The sequence below is a fragment of the Bubalus bubalis genome, chromosome X, assembly GCF_019923935.1.
Source record: "Bubalus bubalis isolate 160015118507 breed Murrah chromosome X, NDDB_SH_1, whole genome shotgun sequence".
NCBI lineage: Eukaryota > Metazoa > Chordata > Mammalia > Artiodactyla > Bovidae > Bubalus > Bubalus bubalis.
In genome coordinates, this window is record NC_059181.1 from 60,979,626 (window position 1) to 60,994,878 (window position 15,253).

General features: G+C 55.8%; 1 protein-coding gene across 1 annotated transcript; it reads left to right on the forward strand.

The window, feature by feature from the left end:
- Positions 1-1,989: 1,989 nt before the first annotated feature.
- On the forward strand, positions 1,990-14,940 carry EFNB1 (ephrin B1). The gene is made up of 5 exons (XM_006056627.4): positions 1,990-2,906; positions 11,476-11,753; positions 12,502-12,594; positions 12,809-12,937; positions 13,090-14,940. The coding sequence occupies exons 1-5, from the start codon at positions 2,779-2,781 to the stop codon at positions 13,500-13,502; spliced, it is 1,041 nt and encodes a 346-aa protein (XP_006056689.1). The 5' UTR covers positions 1,990-2,778; the 3' UTR covers positions 13,503-14,940.
- The last annotated feature ends 313 nt before the right edge of the window (positions 14,941-15,253 follow it).

The window sequence follows — 15,253 nt, forward strand, 5'->3', positions numbered from 1 at the left end:
CCTGGCCATTCTGAAGGTTGCTGCTTTCCAGGCATGAACCAGCTTTTAACCAGGAATGAAGTAAGTAAGCAAGTAAGCAAGAAGAGGGGCTGGAAATGTGGTGACTCAGTATGGTATAGGAAACTGGGCACAGGCTTAGGAGACAGAGAAGTCTGGGGCCACATTCTGCTTCTACCGTCAATCAGCTCCATGACCTCAAATGAGTCACTTCCCCTTGAGCCTTAGTTTTCCCTCTTACGTAAAATAGGGATCATGGAACTCATCTCAAAGGGTTGTGAAGGGAAATGCCTCTACCATGGTTCCTGGAACATAGTAGGCACTCAGTAAGTGGCAGGTTGTTTTCCATCCTCACAATTTGCTGTCCTTCTATGCCCTTTGGACAATCCTAGTCTCCAACTTGGTCTATTGGTGTGTCTCTGCACCTTGTTCTTATCTTTCCTTGCTCACACCCTAATAAGGAATCCAGCTGGGAGGTGAGAGACCCTAAACAGCTCCTCCTCTTCTATTTCTACCCATATCCTCCTCATCCTCTAGGCCCTGTTCCTGAAAGTGAGAGTAACCCACTTCCTCTCCTGGAAGTGAGAATAACCCACTTCCCTCTCTGTTTCCCCCAAATATAGGTCCACTTTATGAATCAAAGAGGTCATCAGAGGATCCAATGAGAAAGTCAGTAACTCAGCCTCCTCTTTAAGTGAGAGAAGGACAGGAAACTGTGTAAATGGCAGAGCACTTCGGAAATGTCTCTAATTATCTCCATAAAGCAGCAGCAAAGAGACTTTAAGTCCTCGGCAATCCCTGAGCCAACTCCAAACTCAGATCTTCCTCCTAGTGCTCTGTCTTCCTCCCCATAGGGGACCGCGGTTCTAGCCAAGGCCACTACCCCTGTCCTGGGTCTTGTGCTCGAGCACGTGTGCCAGGCTCGTGTGTGCCACGCTCCTGTTGGAGTGGGTACTCTCAGTCGGTCCCAGGAGCCGGTAGTGTTATAAAAGTCCAGTAGAGGGAGACATTAGCATGTGGGTACATCTGTTGAGGTCCGACAGGGAGAGTGGGTCGGACCTGGAGGGTCTGAGCTATGGGATTGAGCCAAAGTTATAAGCAAAGAGGCGAGGAGGGGCGGGGAGAACAGGCCAGGGCTGGGAGACAAAGACCCAGATGGCGAGGCCGGGAGGCGCTGGAGTCTGGTGTGCTAGGGCCAGGGCATCTGCTTTTGCATTTTCTAAAGGTGCTTCTGCCCTATAACCTTTCCTCTTTGCGTCATTCTTTATCGAGGTGCCCTCTCATTCCCTCTGGCCTATCTCGGGGCCTTGCCCATACCTTCAGACAGGACAAGACTCGAAATCTGGGCCCCTGGTGTCCCACAAGGCTCTTCTGCAAAGTTGAGATTTCCAAGGCCTAGTCCCCAGGGGCGAAGAAATTCTCCCCCACCCTCCTCTTTCCCCGCCTTGACCCCTCTGAGATTCCACCACCCACCGATATCCATTTGTCTGTTCAGGACTCCGGGTCCGTGTGCAAGTGGACACTGCACTGCGAAGGTGAAAGGAAGAAAGCCTACCAGAGTCCTGCGAGAGAAGGGACAGGCAGTAAACAAGTTATCTTTGCCACAGTGGTGGGCATGGAGCAAAAACCTCAGGGCTCGCGTGTGTAACAAGAATGGCAGTACTTTCCCGGGATACTCGTGACAGGACCTGTCTGGCCCAGGGCAGTGGGCCGGAGTGTTGAACAGGCGCGCAGGGAGCAGAGCAGGCCAACAACTCGAGAGGAACGCCAACTTCCCACGGGCAGAGCGCTCTGAGAACAGGACTAGGCGGGACCCATCCCTAACCGCACGAGCCGCACACTCAGATTGGTGCCATCGAGAGTGCGGCGTCCTTAAGAGTTCCCGAAACCCCGCCCCCTTCCTCTTCTAGGGGCGTGGTGCGGGGCAAGGACCCCGTAACGGAGCTTGCTATTGGCTAAAACGAGTAGGGTTGGCCTTGCGTACGCCTGAGCAGGGGAGTAGACAGCTCAGCGGCAGCGGAGGGAGTCTATGCGTGCTGGACAGCAGTGGGAGGTGTGTGAGCCTCGCACTGAACGCAGACCCTCGGGCGCAGTCGCCGGGAAGCTAGGACTCGGCGACTGGGCTGCCAGGCCAAACGCCTAGGCTTCAGAGGCGCAAACTGATGGGACTGGCTTGCTCGGCAGCGTCTCCCCGCTCTTCTAAATACACTAAGCGGGGCCCGCGCTGAAGTCGAAGCTGTCGGGGGGCGCCCAGCCCGGAGTTCCAGTGTGGCCTGGAGGAACGGAGCCCGTGCAAGGACGGCCCGGTCGGGAGCACCCGGACCGAGCTTGTGTGGTGGGGAGACTCCCACTTCTTCCCAGGGGTGCCGATTCCAGGACGGTTGAGGCGTCGGGGCGGCCACCAAGTCCCCAGCGGGGAGACCCCGTCGGGGAGAGGGCACGCAGTCCCAAACAGTCTCGGGGAGCCGAGTGGAATCGGAGCGGATCCTCCGGTGGGGGGCAGAGCCCCCGTCGCGCTTCGTGTGGCAGAGAGGCCAGGCGAGCGAGCCCTCCGAGGCCGCAGCTCATGCCGGAGTTGCGGGCGGCTGCCCAGTGAGTCCTCCTGGCCGGCGGGGCGGAGAAGAGCGACACCAAAGCCGGCGGGAGGGGAGCACTTCAAGGCCGGTGGCTGCGGAGGATGGGCGCCTGAGAGGTTCGGAGCGCAGCGCGGCACGGGAAGGCGAGGCCAGCTTTGCTGAGGAGGTGCCAGGGGATCCCGAAGTGCAGTCTGCCCCCGGGAAGATGGCCCGTCCTGGCCAGCGTTGGCTCGGCAAGTGGCTTGTCGCGATGGTCGTGTTGGCGCTATGCCGGCTCGCCACTCCGCTGGCCAAGAATCTGGAGCCCGTGTCCTGGAGCTCTCTCAACCCCAAGTGAGTAACTTATCTCTTCTGGTCCCTGAGGGTGGGAGGCACTTCTTCGGGGTGAGGCCGCGCGCCCCCGAGCGCCTGTGGGAAGGTGTTCAGAGGAGGAGCGGCGCCCTATTTTGTCTCTGGCTTTTTCGAGTGTGTTTCCCTGCGGACGGGCGGGGAAGGGTGCGGCGGGGTTGGGTGGGGGCACTTGGCTGGATTGTGACCCCTCGGCTTCTCGGCTCTCTCCTCCGCACGTCCCAAATCAAGTCGAGATTGTCGCGCCGGGCAGAGCTGGGAGTCGGAGCGCTCTAGAGCGCACCGGAGAGCTGGGTAGGGGAGAGAAAGCAGCCCCCTTTAGGGCCCCTGGGAACGTGGCGGTTTTCGCGGAGAGCCGCTGGCGGAGTAGGGGAGTGGGGGCGAGCTTGACCTGGGCAAGGGAAGAGGCCAGAACACGGGTTCCCCGTTTGTTTAAGCAGTGAAGGGACCGCAGCGCGGGACTTCGCGCTTGGGGTGGGTGGCAGTGCCTGTATCCTGATTCGGGCTTCTCCCATTTTCATTTCTTTCTTCCCAATTCGCCTCCCTAGCTTTTCGTTTTGCTGCCTTTTCCAGCCCTCGCGCCCACCCCCCCGCCACCTTTCTCCCTGCTGGGGCCATGGAAGGGCGGGCGCCGCTCCCAGGCTCACAAAGGCGGCGGGTGGAGAGAGGCGGAGTGGGAAAGGGGTTTTGTTGGAGGGGGGGTGGGTTCGATCCATCGCCCGTCGGGGGTCCAATGGAGCCGACAGCAGAGCTTCCAGGGCTGGCCGGGGTGGAGTGTGGCGGCCGAGCTGGCGAGGGAGGTGGGTGGCAAATGAAAGATTCCTGCCCAGGCTGGTCCCATTGCTCCTCCCCATCTTCCCCGTCCCTCAGACTGGGGAGTTGTGCTTAGCTTTTCCAAAGGGGTTGGGGAGGCAGTTATGTAGAGGAGATCCTTTCTTTTCTCTATTCTCCTTCCCCTTCACAATCCTCGCCCAACCTCCCCCCCCCCCCCCCCCCCCGCAACCCCAACCACACACCTTTCAGGGCGGTGGCTCAATGGTTTCTGGGCTGTTAGTGGGGAGTCGCTGGGTTGTGCAGTGACCTCTGGACCTTTTTCTCTTTTGGCATCCAGGACTTAGGTTGGAACCCAGGGTCAAAATTGCTTTTCCTTCCTGTTTTCTGGAGGGCCCAGCAGTGTGCGGACACCTCACTTAGTGGGAAACTGGGGGCCCTAGGCCTGCCCTATCGGTATGATTCCTATATCTGGAATCTCTTTCTGTCCACTCTCCTGGGCTCCCGCTAACTTCTCGAGCTCCTGCCTGTCTTGGCCTCTTAGGTTCCAGGGGCAGTGCATCTCTCAGCCCTGGAGTGGAAGAGGGCAGCTTCTTTAGTTCTCTTCTCTTTGAGTTAAGGTACGGTCCTATTTATTGGTTAGTGGGATGTCTAAACCAGGGTCAGGGTACAAGGAAAGGGATTGACAAGAATTTCTTCTTAACTCAGAAGCCAAACTGGACACAGTGCTCTGCTAACAGCAGGGACTCAAAATGGTCTTGGGCCCTGGGGCTGCTCAGCCCAAGGAGAAAGGTTGTGAAGCTCCCAGTTCTCTCCTGTGAAGGTGGAGGCTGGAAATGCTGTCTCTTGAGTGTGGAGAGCTGAAATCCGCCTGGGGTAGCCCATCACAGGGGCTCATGGGAGTGACCTAATTGCTCTCTCGGGTCTCTAACCAGAGATAGCAGGCTGCTCCACAGCTGGAAGGAAGCCCTCCTGCAGAGTGCGGGGGGTGGGAACTGGGAGAAACAAGATCTCCCTGAGCTTCACCCTTTTTGTGTTTTGAGCCTTGAGTGCTCTGGACCAGTTTACAGATTTTTGAGGTCTGCCCCCCTCCCAGATCCACTTCAGGCTGAGGGCAGGCATCCTGGGGGTGGTGGGGGTGGTGGCTGGGGCCTCAGTAGGACCTGCACGAATTCCATCCTATAATTGAGCAGATTCTAGGAACAGTGGGGGACTGATCCTGGTGCCCCTATGGCCCCCCAATCCATGTTCCGTCTATACTCCGGGGTCTGGAATGCAGCCTGTCTGTGTGTGTTGGCACGGGTTGCGGAGGCGGGGTGCAGGAGGACAAGAGGAAGGCACTGCCCTCAGCTTCACTCTGAGCTCTGGGGGCTGCCTCTGCCACCGCGCCCAAGCCTTGAGCTCCCACAGTCTTTCAAATCAACAGTCTCTTTCTGTCCGTGTCTCCCTCTTTGCCTCATGCCTGACTTCTCCCTCTCAGGCCCTTGTTGGTTCGCCCTCTTACACCCTGTGTGAGCCGCGTTCACCTCCCCTCTCCAGCTCGACTTGCCCGGCTCTCCCTCTTTCTCACACTCCCTCTCACTCTTAGTCACTCTCTGCCTCTTTTTCTCAAGTCCTTTTGTTTCTCGCACATGCCCGTGCTCTCCCTCACAGGCTCATTTTCTCTCTTCCCTCCCCTCTTCCTCCCGGCTTTTGGTTTCTCTCCTCAGTCCTGTCAGGAGCTGGCAACCCCCTCCCCCCAAAAAAATCTCCCAGTGCCTATAAACCCTGCTTAATTGCTTCCTCCTTGGGAAAAAAATCAAAATAAAGAAGTGGTGGGGCTGGGGGTATGTTTCCAGGTTCCAGGGTACAGGGAGCCCCAGCTCTGACCAGAAGAAGGGAGCTGGAAGGGCTGACTCCAGACTCTCAGCATCTTACCCCAATTGGTGCTGGGGCCTTCCAGGGTGATAGTCTCTGGTGGCAAGAGCATCTGTCTCCTTGGCCCCTCTTGTCAGATTTGCCCAGTGAGTGCAGTGTGAGAAGATGGGTCTGGGCCCACTAGAGGTTGGGAGGAACCAGAGTGCGTGAGCGTGCTTGGATCGGTGGGGGTGGGGGGCTGTGATGGAAGGTCCCAGGGCAGCCCCCTCCTCCAGCCTCCTCCCCTGAGAGCTTGGGGCAGCCGGCAGGCCTCATACTTGAGTCCTCAGCCAAGTCCAGCTGCTGCAGTTCAGTCTCTCAGTCCTGTTCTGACCCTTTCCTGCCCCCCACTCAGGTTCCCCCACCTCCAGGGAGTGGGAATGTGCCTGAGATCATATTACACCTTCCCTGCAAGGGGTGGGGGTGGGGGTTTCAGCTTGGCATCCAGGACCCTTGACTCCATCCAGCATGGGTGGGGGCAGCTGCAGACCCCAACCCAGGCTTGCCTGCTGTAAGCCAAAGTGTTGGTCCCAGCCCCCTCACAGCTGTTCCAGCTCACAGTCCTGGGGAGGCCAGCTCAGGGGGCCCCCTTTCCGGGGCGGCTAGGGACCTGACCTCTTACTCTGTGGCTGATTGGCCACAGGTGGGGGCCTGAAAGCGATGGGAACCCAGCAGCTCCTAAAGTTCCCTGTTCCCCTCCCTCCCTCCCCCAACCCCAGGCATTCAGTCCAGGGCAAGAAGGGCCTGGTGAGGCTGGGCCAGGAGCTGAATCTAGGGTTCCCTTTCTCCTCTCAGGCTCTCCACTGCCTCAGCAACTGTGGTGGGTGGGGATGGGTGGGCCCTGGATACTACTGTGCATCACTGTTTTTTGGTATTGGGGTTATGGAGCGGGTAGGCCAGCCAGGAGGCTGCTGGTTGCCATGGGAACAGTAGGTTTAGGGGGAGGATCCACCCTATGATTATTAGGGGAGCTGAAGTAGGGGGATGCTCACCAGCCATATTGGGGGTTAATGGCCCTGGGCTCTGTGGCAGCCCCTCCTGGGTGGATTTTCATGGTAGTCATTTTGGGTAGGGGCGCTGCAGCCAGGAGTGTAGTAAGCTTCTTCAGCTTCTTCTAAATGGTATTTGGTGTGCTAACAGTTGGGCAGTACCTTGCTACTTCCAAAGCATCTTCATTTGTGAGCTCATTGGATGTTCCCAACAGCCCTGGGAAGTTAGAATTGCCCCTGTTTTGCAGATGAGGAGGCATTTGCCCAGAAAAGGAAAGTGACTTGTTTCAAGTCAGTCAGCTCCTAGCGGGGAGAGCCGCCTTGTGCTGTTCTTTCCACACCATCCTGCTGCCTTGGGATATGGGAGAGACAGGGTTTGGGAAGAGGCGCTGGTCTAGCCGCCGGCTTCCCCTCTCACTTCACAGGTGTATGTGCATCTGTCCTTGTGACTCAGGCCCTGCCCACGTGGGATGAGCAGAGCTCCAGCTTCCTCATTTGACTTTCCTAGGCCACCATCTGAGGGCAGGCTGCTCGGGATGATCTAGATACAAGGCCCGGACACGCGAGACGTGCAGAGCAGACATAATGCCTCACGTGGACCCCAGGCCGCACCTGCGCAAGCAGCTAGCTCCATGCCTGGTACACTTCCTCCTGAGCTCTAAACAGCCCCCTTGGTTCCTCTCTGGGCCAGGAGTCTCCCTGCCTTTTAGGGACTCCACAGAAAGCAGACAACAAGGAAGGGGCTGTTGAGCCTCCAGTGGGCCCTAGTGTTGGCCAGGTGGGGCAGAGGGGAGGCATGGTTTAGTGTAGGTGTGTGTGTGAGGGGTGGCTTCCTCTGGGGCTGTCCTGGCTTCCCTGCCTCTGACAGCACTGTGTGTGTGCCAGGACCCAGCTGCTGTTCCTGCCCACCCACGCCTGGGCGGGCACTGCTGGGACACGCCAGGCCTGCTCCTGCTGCCTCGGGGGCTGGGTGGAGCTGGGGGAGTGAAAGAGGAGCCTTTAATTTGGGGACTCTCCACCCTTGCTGGAATGAGTGTAGACTTGAGCTCTGGCTTGGGGTCTGTCCTCCACTGGTCCTGCCACCCTTGGGGGTGCCGAAGTCACTAAATCAAAGCTGTGGCTAGAGTCTTCTACCAAACCTGTGGTGGCGTGGCCTAGGACCGGACTTGTCCTTTTGGGCAGTCTCTGACCACAAGTTCCTAGGGCCTGAGGGAAGGGTGAGAGGGACAGAAATGTAGAGCTGGTGGAATGTGGGCAGGTTTCTAGACACAACCCCCACAGATCCAAAACTTTCCCTGCTGTCGATTGTTGGTTTTTGGGTGAATAGGGGCTTAGCTGGACAAAGAAGCAGGGGGGTAGTTGGCCTCTGACCAGTACTGGCTACTGCACCAGACCCTCAGGCTGCTCCCCTTCTAGAATTCTTTAAGCTCAGTAGGCAGCCTGGGGAAGAGACTTGGGTTAAGGTGGAGGGGAAGAGGCAGGCCACAGATAGGAGCCTGAATGCTCAGGCCACCTCCCGAAAGTCCTTCTACTCCCTGGGGTGGCTCTCTGGGGTCCCAGGGGCTATCAGAGGCTAAGGAGGGAAGGCCTCAGGGGTTACCATGGTGACCTGCTGCAGGCTTCCTGCTGGGCCATGTCAATCCCCTTATTTTCCAGAAAAGGGCTTTGTCTGGGGGTGGCCCCAGACAGAAAAGCTTGGTTTGATGATGAAGGGAGTGCTAGTTTTTGAAAACTGGGGGGTAAACAGTTTAACTAGGCACTCTCATCCTCTTCCTCTCAGCCCCTACTCCTGGTGGATATAAAGGGAGACCTGCAGGGTCCCTGCTGTAGAGGATGACTAGTGTATTACCTGACCTCAGGCTTCACTCTCACAGGCTGCATACCCATCCCTCATGGCCCCTCGCCACTTTCTGGGGCTTCTCACAGGCCCAGACGCACTTTTTTCAGTGGTGGGGAAGAAAGAGGCTGAGAAGGCACCATCATGGTGCACCAGGGTCAGGGAAGGCAGGTCTCATCAGGCTCCGCTCCATTCTGCATTTTAGAGGAAGGTGAGTTTCCCTCTGCCAGCTGCTATGCAAATAAACTCATGCATATTTATGAATCCTGTTCGCTGAGGTTGATGAGAGTCTGAGGGGTACTGGGGGCAATAGTCCTCTCTCTTTCCCATTCCCCCACCCCCTATGTAGACATCTGTTTCCTTGGTTGTGTCTAGGTTCCAGGGCTGCAGAACCCAAGTGGTGATGGGAGACTGCTCAGAGTTGACAAAACTCCCTGATGGGTAAGGTGAGCCAAGTGGTTAGAAAAGAGAGCTGGCCTGTACCCCTATGCGTGCTCTCTGTCTACCTGCTGTCATCTCCAGGTAGGGTCTTGTGGAGGAGAAGCTGCACAAGGATTCAGCCAATGTTTCAGGTACTCTTAGACCTCTGGGGGATAACATCCTGGGTGAGTTTAGGCTCCCTGGCTTGGCTTTGAGCACCCCTCAATAGGAACATTCATCTGGTTGCTCATTCCCTCACATGAAGAGCTTGGACTCAGTGGCTCTCAAAGGTTCCTTCTAGTTGTTAGAAGTTGTCTAATCCTACTGCCTGGCTGGAACCAGTATGAGGATTATAAAGTGAAAAATGCCTTGGGAATTATGAAGGCTTTGGTGAAACTTCTTGGCTTTTTGTGGTGTATGGAGTTGGAGGTGTTTTCTCTCAAATGTTTGTGTGGGCCTCCATCCCATGCCTGCTTCCTTGCTGGCCCTCTGGAGTTTGGTAAAGCCAGGTACTAAGTGGGGAGACCTTCTCGTTGTGACTTTTACCCTCCTGCACAGCAGGATGGCAGATTCCAGCTTAGTGGAGCCTCCCTGGACATGGAGAGAGGGCTGCTGTTCTTCATCTACTTCATCTGCTTGGTCTAGTTCCTTTACCTCCTTGGATCTCATTTCCCTCCCCTGATACTGAGCTCCCGTGTAGTCCCTGCTGTGGAATGGGTCCTTGGGGAGTGGAACCATGTTTTTCCACTATCAACTTCATTCCGTTGAAGCACTACTTTCAGCTCTTCATTGCCCTTCCTGCTGGAGAGTCTGTCCCCAACTGGATGAAACCCACACTGATTGTTGTAACCCTTGCCTTTCAGTCTGACCCCAGCTGAACTGTTCCACCTCTTCTGCTCTTCTCTACCCATCACTGGTACAATCCCTGGCCTAGATTTTGTGTCCCAGCCAGTGCTGTCTATTATTGCTGAGTGTTGACTTCTTATTCCTCCCCTGGGACCTGCTTTCATCCTACTCTTTCTGTGGGACCATTTCTACACTTCATCCTAGCCAAAAGGCCAAGAAGCGATCTATAGGACCATTTCTGACTATCCTGTCAGATGAGCTGTCTCCTTCCTCTCTCTGCTTCCAGCCCTTGCCTTTTGAGCCACCATCCTTGCATATAGCCTCCAGATAGCCGGGTGCTGTCCATTGCTGCCACATGAGCCATTTATTTTTCCGACCCACACGAGACAGTAAAGTCCTTATGGATGGAGCTGTATCATCTTTTCCTCTTTCCCACCCAAGAAACAAGACTGGGCTCATAGGTCCTTGGTGTTAGTGTCTGGTTTCCTGCCTCTTGGCAGACCAGACTATTTCTAAGCAGGAGTCAAATGGTTGAGTGCCAACTGTGTGCTCTGTACATGCCATCATGTCTCCCCTCCACCATCCTTAGAGGTGGGACTCTTACCACTCCCAGTTTATAAGTGAGGACACAGAAGCTTAGGGAGATCAGGCAGCTCATGCAAGGTCGCAGAGCTTGTAAGGGCCACTGTGTGTCTGATTCCAAAGCATGTCTTCTTTCTCCTACATTTCCCAGGCTCAGAAATGGCTGAGAGAACTTAGTGTGTGCTTAGGCAAGGACAGGATGATATGAATCAGTGGCCCCAGGCAGCTGCCATCCCCTTGCTATTTCCCAGTGCCTGGCCTTCTGGATCAGAAGATGGATCTGGCTCAGGAGGCATTTATCCATTTTCTCTCAGGATTGGGAGCAGAGTCAGTGTGTGTGTGTGTGTGTATGGTCAATAAAAGGCGGGTGAGCAAGGTTCTTGGGGCCCTGTCCTATATGATTTGTCATTCTTGCTTGGGCCTCTTCTCCCCTTTCTCTATTCTTCATAGCAGTGAGACTGGTCAGATTTGGGCATTTGGGCTCTGGCATTATGGGGGTGGGATAAGTCCTGGTAGGATGCCAGACAGTTGGAGTGGGGAGTGGAGAGAGCTGTGTGGAGCTTTACCTGGCTGGAGACTGTGCCCATTATCCCTTGGCTCTAGGCAAGGTCTGTTCCTATCTCCTTATCATGCCCAAGATTAGCACGAACTGGGGAGAAGACATGGGTCTTAGATAGGTTGTGCACCCCCAGCCGTTGACTGGGAGCTGCGGGGGTGGTTTCTAGGGCATGTGTGGGCTTGTTCTGTGTGTGTTTTTGTGTTCTGTGCACATAAGTGCATACACATGTGTGTGTGCTGAGGAGCTGGTAGCAGTGGCTATGAAGGAATGTGAGTGTGTTGGGGGTGAGAGGAGGACAGGGCCACCACCTCCAGGCAGCCCAAACCCGACACCTTGGTGCCCAGCCCATCTGCCACGTCAGCCCCCTGCGGAAATACCACATTAGGACAAAGGGCTCTCCCAGCTAGGTAGTGCCCTACCCTGCCGAACAGTCAAAGGCTGGCAGCCTTGCCCATGGGCCACCCCTTCCACGCCCTGTTGGCAGTGTGGTTCTCTTTCCCCACCCACAGCATAAGGTTGAAGGAACAGAATGTCTGTCCTCTCCATCTCCACCCAATGGGCCTAGCCTGGTCCTCACTGTCTGCTCTCCTGGTTCTGGGAATGGCCGGAGACCCCCAACCCTGAGGCTAACCATCTCTCTTTCTTTTTGGGCAGGTTCCTGAGTGGGAAGGGGCTGGTGATTTACCCAAAGATTGGAGACAAGCTGGACATCATCTGCCCCCGAGCAGAAGCTGGGCGGCCCTATGAGTACTACAAGCTGTATCTGGTGCGGCCTGAGCAGGCAGCGGCCTGTAGCACTGTGCTTGACCCCAATGTGCTAGTCACATGCAATAGGCCAGAGCAGGAAATCCGCTTCACCATCAAGTTCCAGGAGTTCAGCCCCAACTACATGGGCCTGGAGTTCAAGAAGCACCATGATTACTATATTACCTGTGAGTCCCTACCCACCGTGTGTTTCTGTCTTGTCCTGTAGTGGTGGGAGCTTCTGAGTAGTACAAGGAGACTACACACATTTCAGGCCCAGCCTGATCCAGTCCCCTTGAGGATTGACATGCTCTCCTCCTAGCCTGGTATTGGAATTCTGGCCCCAACAATTACCATGGGGTCTGCTGCCAGCTCGCCCTGGCTCTTAAGAGTTGAGAGAGGACTCCAGTCCATGGTGCTCTGTCTCTTATTTTCTTTGCCCACCTAAGATCTAATCTTGGGAATGGCAGAATTGGCAGACCTTCAGCCTTTCTCTTTATGGGAAACTGAGGCCCCAAGAGGTGAAGGGGCTTCTTGCTTTAGATCACACAGGGAGAGAGAGGATTGGGTCTCCAATCTAGTTCTCCTGACCTCCAATCTAGGATTCTTTCCAGTCTGTAGAGAAGCCTCCCTCACCTTGCGAGTTCTAATTGCTTGGCCTCTGAGCCACATTACCCAGTGAGGAAGACGCACATAGTTTCAATTAAGAAAGAAGGGCCAAGGCCTGGTCATGATAGAGGAGCAGCATCTTCGTGGGAGGGGCTAGGTCCCAGACTTTTCCTAGTGGGAGAGAAGTAGAAAGGTTCACAGGTGGGTGGGACTGCTTGTAACTCCCAAGTTCCCAGTTCTATTCTTATGGACTCAGGCATCTCTAGGGCTTCTAGGTAATGCTGGCAGACCCCTCCTCCCTCTGACTGCTCTGGCCTCTTGCTGCAGCTACATCCAATGGGAGTCTGGAGGGACTGGAGAACCGGGAGGGAGGTGTGTGCCGCACACGCACCATGAAGATCGTCATGAAGGTTGGGCAAGGTGAGCATCCAGGCCAAGGGGTCCCCAGCTGGGCTTCTGCAACAGATGCTCCTGATTGGGTGTGGGGGTGTGGAGAGTAGTGGCAGAGGGGGCAGCAGGGATAGGGTATCTGAGGTCCAACATCTGGACCATTCTTGGCTGGGAGGTACTACATAACCAAGGCACCTGTGCTTCCGGAGTTTCCCTGGCTTACTTGCCCTCTCCCCACCTCCAGACCCCAATGCTGTGACACCCGAGCAGCTGACTACCAGCCGGCCCAGCAAGGAGGCAGACAACACTATCAAGATGGCCACGCAGGCCCCCGGTGGTCGGAGTTCCATGGGTGACTCTGACGGCAAGCATGGTGAGTGTATGGGAGTTTTCAGAGGGCAGAAGCCATTGCTTGGCTGCCTGTTCAGGCGCTAGCTCTGAAGGAAGGCAGGGCATAGCCCAGCATCTGCCATGTATCCCTGCAACCCCTGGCTGACCTTTCTCCCCTCCCTCCCCCATCCACAGAGACTGTGAACCAGGATGAGAAAAGTGGCTCTGGTGGGAATGGAGGCAGTAGCGGGGACCCCGACAGCTTCTTCAACTCCAAGGTGGCGTTGTTTGCAGCTGTGGGCGCTGGCTGCGTCATCTTCCTACTCATCATCATCTTCCTGACCATCCTGCTACTGAAGCTGCGCAAGCGGCACCGCAAGCACACACAGCAGCGGGCGCCCGCCCTCTCACTCAGCACCCTGGCCAGTCCCAAGGGGGGCAGTGGCACTGCGGGCACCGAGCCCAGCGACATCATTATCCCCTTACGGACTACAGAGAACAACTACTGCCCCCACTATGAGAAGGTGAGTGGGGACTACGGGCACCCCGTCTACATCGTCCAGGAGATGCCGCCCCAGAGCCCAGCGAACATCTACTACAAGGTCTGAGGGCCTGAGCAGCCTCAGTCCCGAGGGACAGTCAGCCGGGACTGCACCTCCCCTTCCTCACCTACACCCCTCCCTTTGCCAGCTGTGCCCACCTTTGTATTTAGTTTTGTAGTTTCTTGGCTTTTATAATCCCCCTTTTGCTGCACCCTCTGGGCTTTGGAGGGGGGTGCTTGTGCCCCCAGCCCCCATGCTCTTGTGCCTTCCCCCTCTGGCCAGGCCTCTGGGCTCTGCGGGGGTGCCCCTTCTTGGAGGGCAGGGTCGGACGCTGATGGACAGCAGGCAGGGAGATGCCCCCCTGGCCCTGCCCCACTTCGCCCCCTTTCTCCCTTCCCAGGACTGCTTGTCCGCTATCATCACTGTTTTTAATGTTTTGTGTTCATTTTTTAGCTGTCAACTCATTTTCATCTGTTTTTTTTTTTTTTTTTTAAGAAAAATGGAAAAGGCAGCCCCTCCCCAGGTTTTCTGAGCCTGGCCTACCCCAGTATCAGGGGCCTGGGGCAGGTTGTGACCAGCCAGGAAGCATAGGATGGCACTTCTTTTGTAAACTCCTTGACATTTTTTTTTGCAGGGGGGTGCATGGGGGGAGGCAGGCCAGGGCTGTTCTTGCCCATGAGGGAAGACAAGAGTGTCACTGGGCAAGGTGTCTCACCCTCCCCTACTGACCCTACTTCTACAGTGCTGATCTTGGCAATGGGGTAGTGGCTGCCACCCTTCCACCAAAAAAAAAAAAAAAAAATCCCTCCCTTGTGGGATTCTTGGGCATCTCCTGCCTCCCTCACTCTCACGGTAATTAACGTCTTAATTGGCTGTTGCCTGGGGAACAGGAGAGCTGCTGCAGGCAGATGACCTCATGGGGGGTGGAGGGTGAGGTGCCCAGGTGGCTATTTGCCCTGCAGAGCTGGGAGTTCCCCCCTCTCCCCTCTGCCCTGTTCTCCCCTCACCTTTGGCATCCTTGGCCTGGTGGGGAAACAGAAGCCCAGGGTGGAGAACTAAGCGGGTATAAGGCCAGGTGGCCTGCTCCTTTTCTGGGCTCTATCACAGGTGGGTGTCCCCCTAACCCAGCTCCCACTAGCCCCCCAGTCTTGGTCTGGGGCTTGGAAAGAGGAAGAGGCTTGCCCAGGGCTTGGCCAGCACGCCGTGCACTTTGACCCCGGCTCCTTGCCAGCACGGCTGCTAACAGACTGCCACTTGCAAGCGCCTTGCAGGCGCTCCCAGAGTGGCCATGGAAGGAGCTGGGCCTTCCACCATCCACCTCCACACTGCCTCCTGGCCAGCTGCCCACTCCAGAGCCAGGTGGGAGAGGGAGCAGAACAGCCAGCCCCTTCCAGGTGGCAGTCAAAAGGGTTTTTTTGTTTTTGTTTCTATTGCCATTTGTGTAAATACTAGTCTTTTTGGAAAAAAATAATGTAAAGATGTTTTGTATAAACTCTGAATTATTTTCTTGTTGCTTTTTTCTTAGAAAAAAATGAGAACTAAAAAAAAAAAAAAAAAAAACCACATGGAGAAATGGGTGTAAAATGATGTCGTGATGTTTGGGGAATGAAGTGTGAGTGTATGAGTGAATATATGAATGAGACACAGAGAGAGATTGAGTTGTGTGTGTGTGTGTGTGTGTGTGTGTGTGTGTGTGTGTGTGTATGATTTTCACCTGACCAAAACGCTGGTGATCTGGGCAGGTGCGGGAAGATGGTGACTATATCCTAGTGGAGCAAGATGCTGCAAGTGTTCTGTGCCCTTCCTCATCACAGATT

Bases quoted from the DNA above. Each gene is read 5' to 3' on its own strand.
- EFNB1 (XM_006056627.4), top strand. From the start codon at position 2,779: ATGGCCCGTCCTGGCCAGCGTTGGCTCGGCAAGTGGCTTGTCGCGATG. The intron at 2,907-11,475 runs GTGAGTAACTTA...CTTTTTGGGCAG, and splicing joins TGGAGCTCTCTCAACCCCAA to GTTCCTGAGTGGGAAGGGGC. The intron at 12,938-13,089 runs GTGAGTGTATGG...CCCCATCCACAG, and splicing joins TGACTCTGACGGCAAGCATG to AGACTGTGAACCAGGATGAG.